Source organism: Lindgomyces ingoldianus (genome assembly GCF_010093535.1).
Source record: "Lindgomyces ingoldianus strain ATCC 200398 unplaced genomic scaffold BDR25scaffold_17, whole genome shotgun sequence".
In the NCBI taxonomy this organism is placed as follows: Eukaryota; Fungi; Ascomycota; class Dothideomycetes; order Pleosporales; family Lindgomycetaceae; genus Lindgomyces; species Lindgomyces ingoldianus.
The window spans coordinates 336,491-350,481 of NW_022985178.1; the positions used below are offsets into that span (position 1 = coordinate 336,491).

The 13,991-nt window shown below is 49.9% G+C and overlaps 4 protein-coding genes across 4 annotated transcripts; 1 reads left to right on the forward strand and 3 right to left on the reverse strand.

Annotated features, from left to right (window-relative positions):
* Positions 1–390: 390 nt before the first annotated feature.
* On the reverse strand, positions 391–3,765 carry BDR25DRAFT_334414 (uncharacterized protein; the record flags this gene model as incomplete). The annotated part of the gene is made up of 1 exon (XM_033692928.1): positions 391–3,765. Exon 1 carries the CDS (start codon positions 3,697–3,699, stop codon positions 391–393), a length of 3,309 nt encoding a protein of 1,102 aa, XP_033547167.1. The 5' UTR covers positions 3,700–3,765.
* A 535-nt stretch (positions 3,766–4,300) lies between these two features.
* BDR25DRAFT_33968 (uncharacterized protein) lies at positions 4,301–6,446 on the forward strand. Its single transcript, XM_033693419.1, has 2 exons — positions 4,301–5,019; positions 5,068–6,446. The coding sequence occupies exons 1-2, from the start codon at positions 4,757–4,759 to the stop codon at positions 6,059–6,061; spliced, it is 1,257 nt and encodes a 418-aa protein (XP_033547168.1). The 5' UTR covers positions 4,301–4,756; the 3' UTR covers positions 6,062–6,446.
* A 1,427-nt stretch (positions 6,447–7,873) lies between these two features.
* BDR25DRAFT_287197 (uncharacterized protein) lies at positions 7,874–9,589 on the reverse strand (the record flags this gene model as incomplete). Its single annotated transcript, XM_033688305.1, has 6 exons — positions 7,874–8,127; positions 8,170–8,571; positions 8,622–8,705; positions 8,765–9,042; positions 9,093–9,424; positions 9,476–9,589. 6 exons carry the CDS (start codon positions 9,587–9,589, stop codon positions 7,874–7,876), a joined length of 1,464 nt encoding a protein of 487 aa, XP_033547169.1.
* Positions 9,590–11,146: 1,557 nt separating this feature from the next.
* On the reverse strand, positions 11,147–12,113 carry BDR25DRAFT_225963 (trihydroxynaphthalene reductase; the record flags this gene model as incomplete). Its single annotated transcript, XM_033685190.1, has 3 exons — positions 11,147–11,412; positions 11,505–11,981; positions 12,050–12,113. 3 exons carry the CDS (start codon positions 12,111–12,113, stop codon positions 11,147–11,149), a joined length of 807 nt encoding a protein of 268 aa, XP_033547170.1.
* Between the last annotated feature and the right edge of the window lie 1,878 nt (positions 12,114–13,991).

Sequence of the window (13,991 nt, forward strand, 5' to 3'; positions counted from 1 at the left end):
GGAACCGTTTCAGAAACACCACCAGTGATAGACGGACAGAGGGACAGTGGATAGTGTGGGAGCCAAGCCATTAACGTGCGTGAAGAGAACTTGGATATATCGAAATCTACCTAACCCACCCCCTGAGTAGGCCAAAGTAACAGTATCAACGTCGTTCAATCTGTTGACAAAATTGGAATTGGAATACAAGAAGTGAGTGTTCCGCCAGATATTGTAACGGAGTCGTGACTGACTGAAAGAGTACCTACGGAAATTACACGATGGTAACGAACGACAGCAAATTGTATCGCTATCATGAATCCACGCACTACTCTCAGCTCTACACGATCCATCCTAATCCTACAAAAGGCAACTTTCTATTCTCCTAGAGGTCTCCGCCAACCCCCACATTCACCAACCCCCTCTAACCCTCCTAATCTTCTCCTTCCCTCCAACCCTCCCGCCCGTAACCCTCCTCACCCACCTTCTGATCGCCCAGCCCCTCGCCAAAGCCTGAAATCTCTCCACATCCCTCACCAACCGTCCCCTCCTAGCTTCTAGAATCTGCTTCCAGCGCTTCTGTATCACAACCGCCGCATTGAGTAACCTCTCTCGCTTCTGTGCCACGTCTGCGCACTCCGCTGCGATTTTTAGGAGAACAAGGCGTTTGCGGATGCGTGCGCGGGAGAGTCGGAGACGGTAGAAGCGTTGGATGGTTGTTGCGGCGCGGTGTGAGAGGGAGAGGGGGAGCAGGCGGGAAGCTAGGAAGGTGAGGGTTAGGAGGGTAAAATCTTTTGCTGGGATTGTAGTTGTGGTTGTTGAGGAGGCGGACTGTGGGGTGAAGAGCGTGATGAAGGAAGAGGAACAGCCTGTTGCTTTGAGCTTTGCGGCGAGGGAGAGATGTGGGGTTGTTGAAAAAGAGGTGGAGGTAGAGGTGGAGGGAGACGGAAGGAGAGTCGCGGGGAGATACGTGTCTACGATCGCTTCGAGAACGCGCGGATTAGAGAACGAGGTTGTGAGATTTGCAACGCGGAGACCGTGCAGGCGGGCGATGCTGCGTGACCAGGAGAGCAGAAGTCGTGTGTGGTATTCTAGTCCTGCGCCTTCGAGGCTGGATGTCGAGGAGTCGGAGTCGGAGTCAAGGTCTCGTTGAGCGTAGTTGTCGCGCCTGCTATACCACGCATCCTTAAAACGGACAATTTCCTTAACAATCTGGGGCCAGTCTACTAGCGTACTAAGACCGCATTTCCCAACGAGCGCCCAGAGTAGACTAAGAGTCTTCTCGCGGTGTCCATCAACAATATCTTCAGCTTTCACCCCCCCAACAGCTTGGACTGGAATTCCGCGGACGCCGGTCAGGGCTGACAGCGCTATCTGCACGTTGTACAGTTTCTGCGCTCGACCCAGGGACGGGAATTTCAGGTGCTGAGATAGCACCCAAGACTCTTTATGCGCGAAGTCGAAGGTGCTAGTTAGGACGTCGCCGGTCGGCATGGTGATGGTGATGGTTTCTTCGCACTGTGCAACTAGCGTGGACGGTGGGTAGAGCAGGAGTTCGACTAGGCGGGTTAGGATGATGCCATCACGGAGGTCGATGGCGATGTTGGAGATGTGGTACGTATATTCTTGAAGCGGATACTGGATGTGCGAGACTTTGTAATTGAGATGGTTAAGAGGTCGTGTGATGTCGCCTAGAGAGGGGAGGACCATGCTCGATAGGAAGTGAAGGACTTCTATTGATGTCTTGTGGGGTGATGAAGTCTGGAAGAGGCAACCTGGAAGGATATTTGCCCTCTTCGCTTGGTCAAGGAGGAGAATAAGCATCAAACTTCGCAGAACGGTTCGTCTCCATGCCCAGCCTTGCGAGCCAAAGTCATCACCGTTGATGTGGTCACCACGCGCGATGCTAGCGATGCTTCCAACCCCATTCTTGACTCGAATAGCGTCTTCGTTGCGGATCAAGAATGCGTCTAGATATGCCTCGATTGCTCTCCTCTCAGTTCGATATTGCCGCGAACCGTCATCTGAGCTTGTGGAGCCGCTAGAAAGTCTAGAGGAGAAAGGAATCTGACGCCCGATAATGGTCTCTGCAGCTGCACGGAGGGCGGTGAGATCGTATGACCTGACCCAGAGATTCAGGAACTTCTTTCGTAGTCCCACGTCATCTTTAAGTCGGAGAGTCTGTGAGAGAAGGTCCTTTGGAATGCTGAGGGCACCGTAGAGCAACGAGGCTTGCAATCGCTTATGAAGCAATGGGATGGAGGGGTCGTGGTAGAGTAATAACATCTTCCTCCTCAAATCCTCAGACATCTGCTCTTTATCTGGCTCTTTTTCTGCTGAATTGAATAAGGTGTTCAATAGTTGAGTGATGGCAACTTCCTGGTAGGTGAGCCAGTGATCCTCATAGAGCTCTGGCTGGGCCAAATCTTCGGACAAAACTGGATACTTTTCACGGCATGCTGGCGGCTTTCCAACGACATGCAGCATGGTGATCTTGGTCGGGGCACGAGCTGATCTATGGCGACGAAGTGCGGTTGGTGGAGATCTATCAGTGTGGAATGGAGAAGATGAGGGCGGGGCTTGATTAATCTTTGAGAGGCGACTCTTTATGGTCGCTTTTACGGTTGATTTCCTTGCTGTAGTTGATGCTGTGCCCTCTGCCTTCGCCTTGATTGACTTGGCTGGCGACCCGTCATAGCTCAGTTGGGAACGCAATCGCTTCTGAGTGCGTTCTGGTTGTGCCTTTATGTGCGATATGACTTCGGATGACTTGGAAGTGTTAAAATGAACTTTAGCGGGCTTCGTGACAGGCTTCTTCGACTTATCCTCGTGGTGCAGGGAATCTGCTATGTCCGATCCGGGTGGTATATTCTCTTTCCCTCCGCCTTTTCCAAATACATCTTCAGCGAATGATACACCCTGGAGTGAGCGAGCGTTCTGTTGCAAAGGAACGCGCTTCGGTGGCATAGCTAGAGACTTCCGCGAGCACTTTTTCTCTTTTTTCAAAGCCGGAACCAGATTTTCTTCCTCCTCAGACAACGTAACAAGGTCTAATCCCATATTCGGCGACTTTACCCTCGGGTTCCTTGGCTTCTGCGTTGGCTGCCCGGCGTGGATGGTTATGACGGTGGTATCATCGGACGGGACGTATATAGTCCTTCTCCGCGGATCCTTCTTCGGACCCTGCTTCTTCAACTCCCTCTTCTCGAGTACGTCCTCCTGCAACAGTACAGTGGCATTCACGTCAGCGACTTGCCTATCTAGCAGCATCTGCGACACCCTCCTACGATTCGGCTTTAAGAGCTGAGGCTCCTGAACTGCTGGAGCCGGTATTAGCAACTTCTGCGCCGGATGTGCTAATATCGTACTCCTCTTCTTCTCTGCATCCTGGGGTAGTATAGATGCCCTACTCTTCCGCTTGATCTCGACTGCGTGTTGCTGCTGCTGTTGTTGCTCCTCCTCCTCCTGCGCCACATCCTCGAATATATCCATGGTCGGGTTGAATACCTCCTGACGGGTTTTGCGCATCGGTCGCCTCGGCTTTGCATTCCTCAGATTGACCTGCATCTCAGTCGTGTACTCCAAATTCGTAGTGGTAGTATCATCTGTCATGTAACTCGGCGCGTAGATGGAGGACTGGCGGCCATACTGGTGATATCGATTACTACTGAAGGATAGGTTCGGCGCCGGACACGGCGTGGCGTCTGTGTACCGCCGCATTTTCGGTGTTTTCTGACGATGCTTGAGTCCACTTTGCGCATGCGAAAAGCCTTTCAAAGCGGGGGCTTAAAGGTTGCGGGATGGTTCTGATTAAAGGCAAACGGTGTCGGCGGTTATGGAATGGTCCGCGCACGAGACGCGATGTTGTGGGTGTCGGTTGGGGGGGCAACCGCATCTGAACTTCATCTTCGTGTTTTGTTAGGATGCATCTTATCATTGATATGGAGAGCTGTTTGGTTAGACACAGGTGCATTATTGTTCGCGTATTAGGTTGTGATTTCATGTGAGTTCTGAAGCCGAGAAGGGACCTTCTTCGAATCTGAGTGTAAACAAAATATCAACACGAACACGCCCAAACTTCACGACGTGTTCATGACGAATGCGCCTTCACATAGTCCTTTCGAGCCTATACACCTACGTGTCTATACAAGCCTTAGGCATATTTTGAGCTTGGATCACTCTGGCCGTTGAAGATGCTGGGCTTTGAGGTGGAAAGGTGCCTAGGTAGTCACGTCTCAGTTTTGGTGGTGGAGGGAGTGGCCCGTGCGCATCCACATCTCACGAGCCTCGAAACACAAGGCCCGACTTACGACCAAAACTTTTCCTCTTCCCAAAACCCATATTCTCTCTATATCAACATAACCGAGTATTCAATTACCTTTTTCACTTTTTTGGGGCACTGCGATGACCCCTAAGTCTTAGCCATAAGGATAGTCTTCCTCGTGTCAAGCGCATGAGTGAGACCAGTCCCTCCGGCCTTCATAAGCTCCCTCCTGTACGGAAACCCTCCTTCTCAGACCAGGAACTTCCAAACAAGTCTTTATGTCATTTACAACGTCAAGCACGTCTTTGTTCCAAATAATAGTGGTAATTGCTTCCCTATCCTCATCATCACTCCTGCCTTTTCTCCCGCCCAAACTCCCTGCCTATTTCACCTAAACCAATTTCCATTGGATCAGCCTATTCCGCATCACCTTTTCAGTTTACCGCTGCACAGGCGCCGATGTGCCTCTGATCTCTCATTCCACGACTTTCTACTCCACAGACAGCCGCGAATATGGAAAGATACGATGAGTCAACCGGCCAAGTCTATACCGAGACCACCACTCCGGTTCAGTCCATGAAATTCCAATTCCTAAACAAAACCACCGGGTGGAAGGAAGGCCTCAAGAAATATCGAAACAGAGGGCCAGGACCAGCATCATTATACGAAATGGCTCTTCACTCCTGTGCTTACAATGCCGACCGTTTCCTGCCTGAAACTTTGAAATATTGCCAGTGGCACTATGGCGAGAAAATCTACAGATATCTGAAACAGACGTGAGTGTACTTACTCTTAAAACAGGCATGTAATAATGTTGCCGGTAGTGACACGGAGACTGCCATGGTGTGGAGTATCTTCAAAGCGGCATATCCAAAAGAAATCCACCAAAATAGTTACCACGTTTTGAATCCGAACCCGGCAGGCGTTCGCGAACTCTCACACGGACTAGAAATTATGGGGAAACAGCTGTTGTCTCTTTCCCTGGAAACATTGTCCTTCCTCTGCGTTAGCAGTTATCACATCAACTCAGTCCATCTAAATACTGACTTGCTTAACTTCCCGAACCTCGCTGTGCTTGTCCTAACGCAGAAAAAGGTTGGCACAAGAAGAGCAACTGGGGGTGATAGTCACATGATCCAGTGCTGGGGTCGAGCTGTCCATGAGAAACGTGCCTTCACTAGGCTTCGAGTCCTCGCTCTTAGGCGCTTTGACATCAGCCTTGAAGTCTTGATGAGCCTCAGCCTGTTTCCAGCACTCTACCTCTGCAATTTAGATTCGGAGTTCATCACACTGGATCTACGACATCCACTGAAAAAAGGAAGGCAATTTAAAACCCAGTGGAAGCAAATATGGCCTGATCGGCATATAGTACCCCCTGTCCTAGAGAGTAGCTTAGGTGCGCGACAGACTGACTTGGCGGGGAGAAATGGGGATGGGAATGACAATAGCAATCCGGAGACAACATGGCAACGCCTCGACTTTTCAGTGCCACAGAAAATGGATATCCTCTACGATATTGCCGCTGCTCGACTTGAGGAGGAACATTCTATTCGTATAGACCGTTCTCCCGTCGTCGCGCTGCAATACCGAGCCAACGCAAGTCACCACGACATTTGGCCGAATCTGAAGAGTATATCCATATGGCTTACGAGGTCTGTCGCGCCGGATCAACAACATGCGGATCCAAAGGGACAACCTCAAGATATGGAAGCCAATACAAGAGGGGAAGATGGCTCCGGGAACAAGCGAAGAAAGGTACGCGAGGGGAAGCAGAAGGACATCAGGTCGTTGTTGGAAATCTTTGCTCACCAGGTGTAAAACGTTGGCCAAGTTAGCTTCAAGGGCGGTGGGTGGCGAGAACTGAGATTTTAAAGCTTCGACGGTTGGGACCATTTCGGCTCTTGCATATCAACTTCTGTTCCGGGAATAGGGTGTCTTTCGGCTTCCGCATGTTACTTCGAGCTCGGCGTTCTAACTAAAATGGCATACCCGGCGGGAGGAGGCCATGTCAATTCATACCCATTTTCTTTTGGGGTTGAAGGAGCGGCAAGTTGGGATTTTAGGAGACGTTCGGAGGTATCTGCGGGTTGAATGGACTCAGCGAGACAACCAAGTCTATTTTTCATAACGACTGTATGGAAATGCTGTATATTAATTTCATGTACCATATTAAAGGGCTCAGAGACGGTGTTGAATCTCTGAGCTATCTCGATTCACCCTATTTTTGGGAGCTTGGTTCTTTTCGCCTAGCGAGCAGTGCTTTGGAAGTCTCCACCTCAGGCTTCCGCGGCCTCTCCACAGCCCTTAGGGAGCACCGAAATACCACATCAACAAATTCAATATCATGCCTGCTCTTTTTCCATCAATTTACATGGACTATCTCGAATATGGACCCTACAGCTTCCATTTGCTATCTCCAGATTAAAAATAGCCTGTATTCTATTGCTTTAGACTCTGATGCAGGATGATTCCGCTCAGACTCAGTAAAAGGAAGACGAACATTTTTTGTACTCACTTTTCTGCTCCAGTTCAACTATACCATAAGACGTGGAAGACGTACCTCACGTACGACTTCCAGGCGCTCCGATTCCACTATTTACGTCCTTATATTTTATCACATCATATATTTCGCCTTCTCAGCTCAATCCTATGAGTTTTCGGCACTTCAGTGCTCCACATGAGGAGCTTTCGCCAAACTACATGTGTTACTATAGTAGTTATAATATGATGCAAAGATCAGCCAGTAGTCACCACTAGTCGTCGACGAGATCTAAGGGGCTCCTTAGGTTTTTCTCAAAGGGGTACAGAAATTTAATGAAGTCTGCAGAACGGATAGTTTACAGTCTTGCCGACTAAGGGGAAGTATGCATACAGAAGTTGCATAGAAACGAGGTACGGTACAGCAAGTATAAGAAAGGGGATTTATTTGTACTCACAACTTTCCTCGACAGGGCTTTAGTTTCCCTGCCTTCTATAGGAAGTTAGACCTGTTGAGCTTGTGTACCATACAAAGTGCGTGCAGAGAACTTGCATCTCTTACCTAAACGGGAAATTCAACCGACGGAGAGATTCTTACGAGGGGATTCAGAACGTTGGTGTTGATTTGTGCCTTGTCGAGCTCACCAAGCATATTTAGCCTATCTAGCTGTTAAAGGAGGTGCATTATTCATGATGTTGTGGGAGTAGATTCCGAGTTGGGGGATATCTCTAGTTCTGCTCTCGTGAGCATCGAAGCTTGTTAAAATCACATGCAACATGGACGCTCCTACGGCGATAGTCAATCGGCGACCAAGGAAAGTTCCGAAAGGTGATAGTGAGACGGTACATACAAGCCGCAAGCTGAGAAGACTCTAGGACAGGTACCGGGAAACGAGGTTAAACATAGGATGATATGAAGCAAAACACAAAAGGTTTCCACCGCCTACAGCACGACACGCAATATCAATAGTTAATCCTTGGAAGATGTGTTACTATATTTGCGGTGACTTCACGTTTATCGTGAACCAACAACTCAAGCAAAGAGTACCATATTGCCAAAGAAGTCCCACTTATCACAATCTAAGAACCAAAAATCTACACCCCACAGTACACAGAAAAAGGGCAAACCAGCACCCTCCCATCCAAGACCGTTCATTTCCCCTGAGTGTTGGCTTTGACATAGTCAGTCAGCATTTGAGTAACTGGTGCATATCCACCCCACTGCTGCGCATCGGCCATGCGGTTGACCTCTTTCATCGTGATTTCAACTGAGTTGGAAGTAGACTTGGCATCCTGGCGACGCTCTGCCTTCTTTGGTTCGATACCAGCGGTGCCGTTCGTGGGTTTCGGGGGTTCGCCGGGAGTGGGTGCTTGGCCTTCGGGTCTTGGCTGTTCACCAGGTTGACCTTGGCCCTGTTGTTGCGGCTGTTGGCCTTGCTGGCCCTCACCCTGCTGCTGTGGCTGCGCGCCTCCTTGCTGCATAGTGAGAATGAATTCCCCATCAACCTGTCCAACGGGAATCGCAAGACGCATATTAAGCGAATCAAAGACTGCATTGGCTTGGATAGGCGTAAAGGTCGGCTGGAGAAGAAGCTGGGTTGCAGCCGGATTCGCAGCTTGCGGTTGCGTTGGCGTTCCTGCCTGGCGAGCCTCCAACGTGTCCCTTCTAAGTTGATCGCGTGCACGACGCTGGGGAGCGGCAGGGGCAGGCTGTCCTCCAACACCCTGGAGTTGGCCAGTGGCACCACCGGGGTTTTGAAGGATGCCACGTTGGGCGATGGCGACTTGGACGGATCCGCCCTGTTGGATGCCCATCTGCTGCATCATTTGTTGGACACGGACGGCATTGACTGGGAAGGAAGTTAGTTGAGGAATGGGAGTGCAGGAAGGTGGTACTTACTGGGAAGCTGAACAACGGTGACCATGCGATTAAGGTCGGGCTGAACACCTGCAAGATTTGTAGTCACAAGATAGCGAAAGTTATCTACGATAGATGTTAGATATCATCTCGACATAGAGTTAATGAAGAATGGAAGCACTCACTGATTGGCATCTGGCCCTGCAATTGAGTGAGCATGCCTTGCTCAATGCCGTTCTTGACGTCGACATTCATAGTGATGGGCTGGGTGGCGCGAACCGACATGCGGAAGCCATCAACAAACTCCGCTTCTTGCAGACCGGATCCTTGGATAACCACAGACTGTTGAGAGCCAGAACCGAAGGTTGTCAAGGCATTGTTGGTTTCGACAGTCTGGCGACCCAGAGCCATATACTCACCATCGATATTATTTTGCTTTTGCAGGCGCACCGTGTTGTCCGTACTTCATCATATTAGACGAATGAAATCAAGCAGGGGCAATAGCATTCTTACATATTGACACTCCTCATCGGCTCCATGATCATCCAAGACTGTCTATCGGGCGACAGCTGGCCAACAAAGGTGTTGTCAGGGTTGACAGCGTTCTGTTGAAGCATATTCGGATCAATGGCAAGCTCGATTTGTCCGCCAACCAAGTCATTTGCATTGTTTGTGTTGATCGAGAGGGACTGCTGCATTAGAGCAACGAAAGGCTGCCCAGTCGAGCCAGTGACTTGGTTGGCGGAGATGGGGTTCGTGTTTTGATTAACGATTAGTTGACGCTGGCTCTGAGAAAATGTCTCGATTTTCGATCGATCTGGGAACGTAAAGGAATTGATTTGCATCTGACGAGAATATTTAGTCGTAACCTAAAGGCTGGGGGTTGGTGCACTTACATCGCCATTGAGATTAAGTACTTGATTAAACTGGGCTGCCTGCTGTGCCGAAGCTGGAATATACAAATTGCAGCTCAAGAAGAGGAATAGAAGAGAGACAGTACCAGACGTCATGGTGGAAAGGAGTGATAGCCACCTGGGCTATGTGATCAAAACTATGAACAAGAATGAAAGAGTTTTAAGGTCTAAGGTCAACGATTAGAAAGAATGGCGAGCTGCTGATCAAGCGAGCTGGGGAGGACGGGCGCACTCTCAATTTACGAAGTGGTTAAGTATAAGTCTTTCTCGAAGCTTGTTTCTTTTCGTCCGCGCCGGCTTTGCCACTATCCGCGGAGAGCACCGGTGTCATCTTCAGCCTCTCTCGAATTGGAATTTCCCCCATACTATTCCCGAATCCGAACTCGCCAGGCATTCTGGCACGTAAAATCCTGAGATTTGGACGCCAGGCACGGTAGTATTGTGATCATTTTGGGCTGCCAAGCAAAGGAACCATGAAGCTTGACTGATGTGAAGTCGGAGTTGTGCACAACCGTCTTGGCGAAGTGTCTGCTCTGTGTTGGTTCTGTTTCATGAACGGGCTGCATTGTTTGGTTTGAAGCATCAGATGCAAAAAGCTTGGCGAAAATCCATCGCGAAACTAACAATCGCTAGTGCGACTCGAAGGCTACATCGCGAGTGGCTGCATCTTCGGCGATGACAAGAGTGCATCGGTCTCGATGCTAGATCCCATGATATGTCGCTGTTTCCAGAGGCATTGTGAAGCAGATATTGACCCGAAGACCCCAAGCTGTTGGGCACAATCGGACTTATCGGAGAACTGACGTTTGGAGAGATCGCGGCGACTCTCGATTCAAATGCTAGGCGTACTTCGATCTCTGGCTCTTTTGCTTGGGGTGCTGAAGTATGAGGGTGTATTCAGTTTAGAAATAAACACTGACCTCCCATGACGTAGAGAAAGATCTCGCGAAGCATCGCCTCTTCGTTCACTTCGTCGCAATCCAGCTTCAGACATTGTCCAGCACCGGGGACTGGTCAAACAAAGATGTTTGAAGTTGTGTTTCGAAGGAAGAGGTGCTGTACAGCCCAGCCTCGGATGTTCGAAAACCTGGGGTCGGGCTAGGCTAAAAGAAGTAACTACGTCCCATCTCCCCTCGTCATTCGTCTTCAAGAACAACATCTTCAACGGAAGCAAAAGGCAGTGTGTGAAGAGATCTTGCACTCTTAGAAATTTCTAACTTTAGCAATTTTGACGTGGCTGCATACGTCTTGTTTATTTTTTTTCTAGCCTCGATAATTGGAGGTCTGCATTGAAGAAGTTGGCATTCGAAGAGCCGAGAAGCATACAACAGTCTCAGGATAAAGTGGTGAGGGAATGGAGGGACCTCAATCGCTATACAGACTCGGTCTCAGGAGTCGTTGCTGATACACCGAGAGATGCGTGGCCGGCACCTCCGGCAAAGGCATTACTTGAGGCAAATAGGAACTTCAACAACACCCACGAATGTAGCACTAATCTGTGCAGGTATTTCGTCTTCCATTCCCTCTAGCTATTTCAGAACGCCAATTCATGCTTCACATCCCAAACAACCATCCAGAAGAAACCCTCACATCAACCCGCAGAGGAGAGGTAGGAAAGAAAAGGCTTTACTTCCAAATTTCAACACCATCCCTTTACATGCAAGCAGCACCGTCAATGCCAATAACCTTTCCGTTTACCCACTCCCCGTCCTGCGAGGCAAGGAAGGCAACAACGCGGGCAATATCCACGGGCTGGCCAACACGGTTCATTGGTGACCAGGTAGCAGCATACTCGTCGACTTGGTCGTTGTTGAGCTTGTCACCTCCCGGGATATACTCCCGGCACACGGCGTGGTACATGTCAGTCTTGATGCCACCAGGAGCGACGCAGTTGACAGTAACCTTCTTCTCGCCGGCATCTAGGAATCGTTATTTGTGTTCTCCATGAATTCACGATTGTGTCGAAAGTATGGTTTAGGGGGTTGGGGTATCTCGGGAAATAGTAACGTACCAATAGCCATGCATCGGGTGAATGTCTCAATGGCGCCCTTAGAACCAGAGTAGACGGCGTGCTTTGGTACACCCTTCGCCTGACCGGTAATGGAGCCCATAAGGATGATCCTGCCGCCAATTTCCATCCTCTTGTACGCCTCCTTGGCTACGAAGAATTGCCCTCGAGTGTTGATGCTCATGACGCGGTCATACTCCTCTTCATCCACATCCTTGAAGTGACCGAAAGAGACGACACCAGAGTTGGAGCAGCAGATGTCGAGTTTGCCAAATGTCTTGACAACTTCGTCCATGAGTTTCGCGGTTTGCTTGGTGTCGGCAACGTTAGCCTTAATGGCAACTGCGTCGGCACCAGTCTTCATTGCTTTGATCTGCTTGACAACATCATCGGCGGCTTCGGAGCTGTTGGCGTAATTGACAACAACCTTGGCACCTCGCCTCGCAAGCTCGAGAGCCATCTCCTTGCCGATACCACGACCTATCCTTGTGTTACCATGTGCCGTTCCTGATCGACCCAGCGATTCTCTGGATCATGCGGTAACTTACCGGAACCGGTAACGACAGCAACCTTGCCCTCCAAGCTCCAAGTTGGGATGGATCCAGTGGCCATTGTGAGTGCTTTGTGGTGTTTTGAGATCGGTAGGTTGGCAATAGTGTGGTGATGGCGGAAGTGTTGAAGATCTGTCTGCGGGTGTGATGATGTTGAGGGCTGATGGTTAGAATGAGAGTCCACATAGCACGACGGACGAGATAAATACTCTTCAAACTTCGGTACTGAAACGGAGAAATGGAGAACAATCAATGGCATGTGGACCTTGTGTCTCTTCCTCTACTCCCGAATTCCCATACAATTCTCCCTACAATTCTCCAACTTACTTTCTCCGTCGCGGCAACTGGTCGGAACATCAAAGCTCTCCCGTGAGTCCTCAGATTGTGCCTGCGCCGCTTGCCGTTCCGGTCGACTAGTGCCCGTAGGAGAGCCAGAGCCTCCTCTGGCACAGCAATATTTTCGCTACCCCCGTGCTTTTCTGGGGAAGACTTCGGGGATGGCGGGGCCGAAGGAGGCTGGGTGCGACAGAGATCACTGTTGAGTGAGGAAATCTTGTCAGCATGAAACGGACCATGTTCCGCTCATTGGTTGAGATGCATATTATTCTGGTGCTGCGCAAAAAGCATTTCTTTGATTACTTCAAATTGCTGAGGTTATTTTGGGCCGGGGCCTCGAGGTGAGAATGGTGTTGAGGGCGGAGCACGGAGCAAGATCGGAGATCGGACACCTGGGATCTTGCCGAGAGGGGAGACTGAGTCAGGCTGAGAGTGGGCTCGAAAGGCCAGAGAATGGCTCAGTTTGTGCTACCGAAAGTGATGACCCACGGTTTACTTGAAGAGAGATAGCGATGCATGAGTGCTACAATCCGGTCATGTGATGTTATCTGGAAAGGGGCAAGCGTTTCCTCCTCCTAGTTGGACCCACATTCCAACCTCGCCCTTCTTTGCAATTCACCTGGAGACCACAAGAAGCTTCCGCACCTTGTGGCTCCCCATTTTTAGCCCTTCGACTAGGCGACTAAAGTCCGAGGAACAGCAGCCGTCTCGCAATCCGGCAAAAGGAGATGTCGCACTTGATAGAAGCCGTCTCCCGTCTGCTTCGGCTCCGCACTTTTTCCATTTCGGAGGTGGCCTGTGCACGGCGGACCTCACTTCATCGAAGCCCGCAGCATCATGGTAATGATAGATAGCAAGAAGGGAGTATTCGACTAGCACGCATTTCCATGTCGACCATTTCTGAAGTGGGAAGAACTGAAGGGGGGAACGAAAGAGAAATACGAAGAGGTTTTGATGCCTTTTGGTGTTTTGGGGGAAGATCTTCACCTATTTCAACGCGAACGCCTCATCTTGAAATGCTGCAACTCTCAAAGCCGGGTCAGGCTTAGAAGCGGTGGGTGACGATCGCCTCATATATCTTTGAGTGTAATTGGGTTCTACTCTCACGCATTGAGGTCTTAAGGAGGCCGTTACTAGACGGTTGTTCGTCAACGCGTTTGCGTCACCGCGGACGAATTCATTGGACTCTGCTACGAGTATCCCGCATTGATATGCTGTAGCAACGCGGAGTAGTGGCGGGCCGTCTCACCGTCAGAATTCCTGCCAAGTTGCATGAAATGCACAAAATCGAGTGTTGAGTGGGGAATGACTGATTGTGGGGCGTGGTTGTGGTGACAGCTCATGAGCGGGAGAAAACTGTGCATGTGCATGCATATGTCTAACAGAAAGCGATAGAATGACATGTACCCCAAAGTATTGGATGCAGAAAGCGCAGAGAGTGCGAGGAAGAACCTAACTTAGAACACAGCCTGGGTGCTATCCGAATGGTGAAAAAAAATTTGCTAAATACCAATGACTACTATTTGAGTGAGATGACATACAGACCAGCAAACACCAGCTGCCGCTAAATCCAAAATGTAAGACGGGCCGCGTGCTCGGCGAT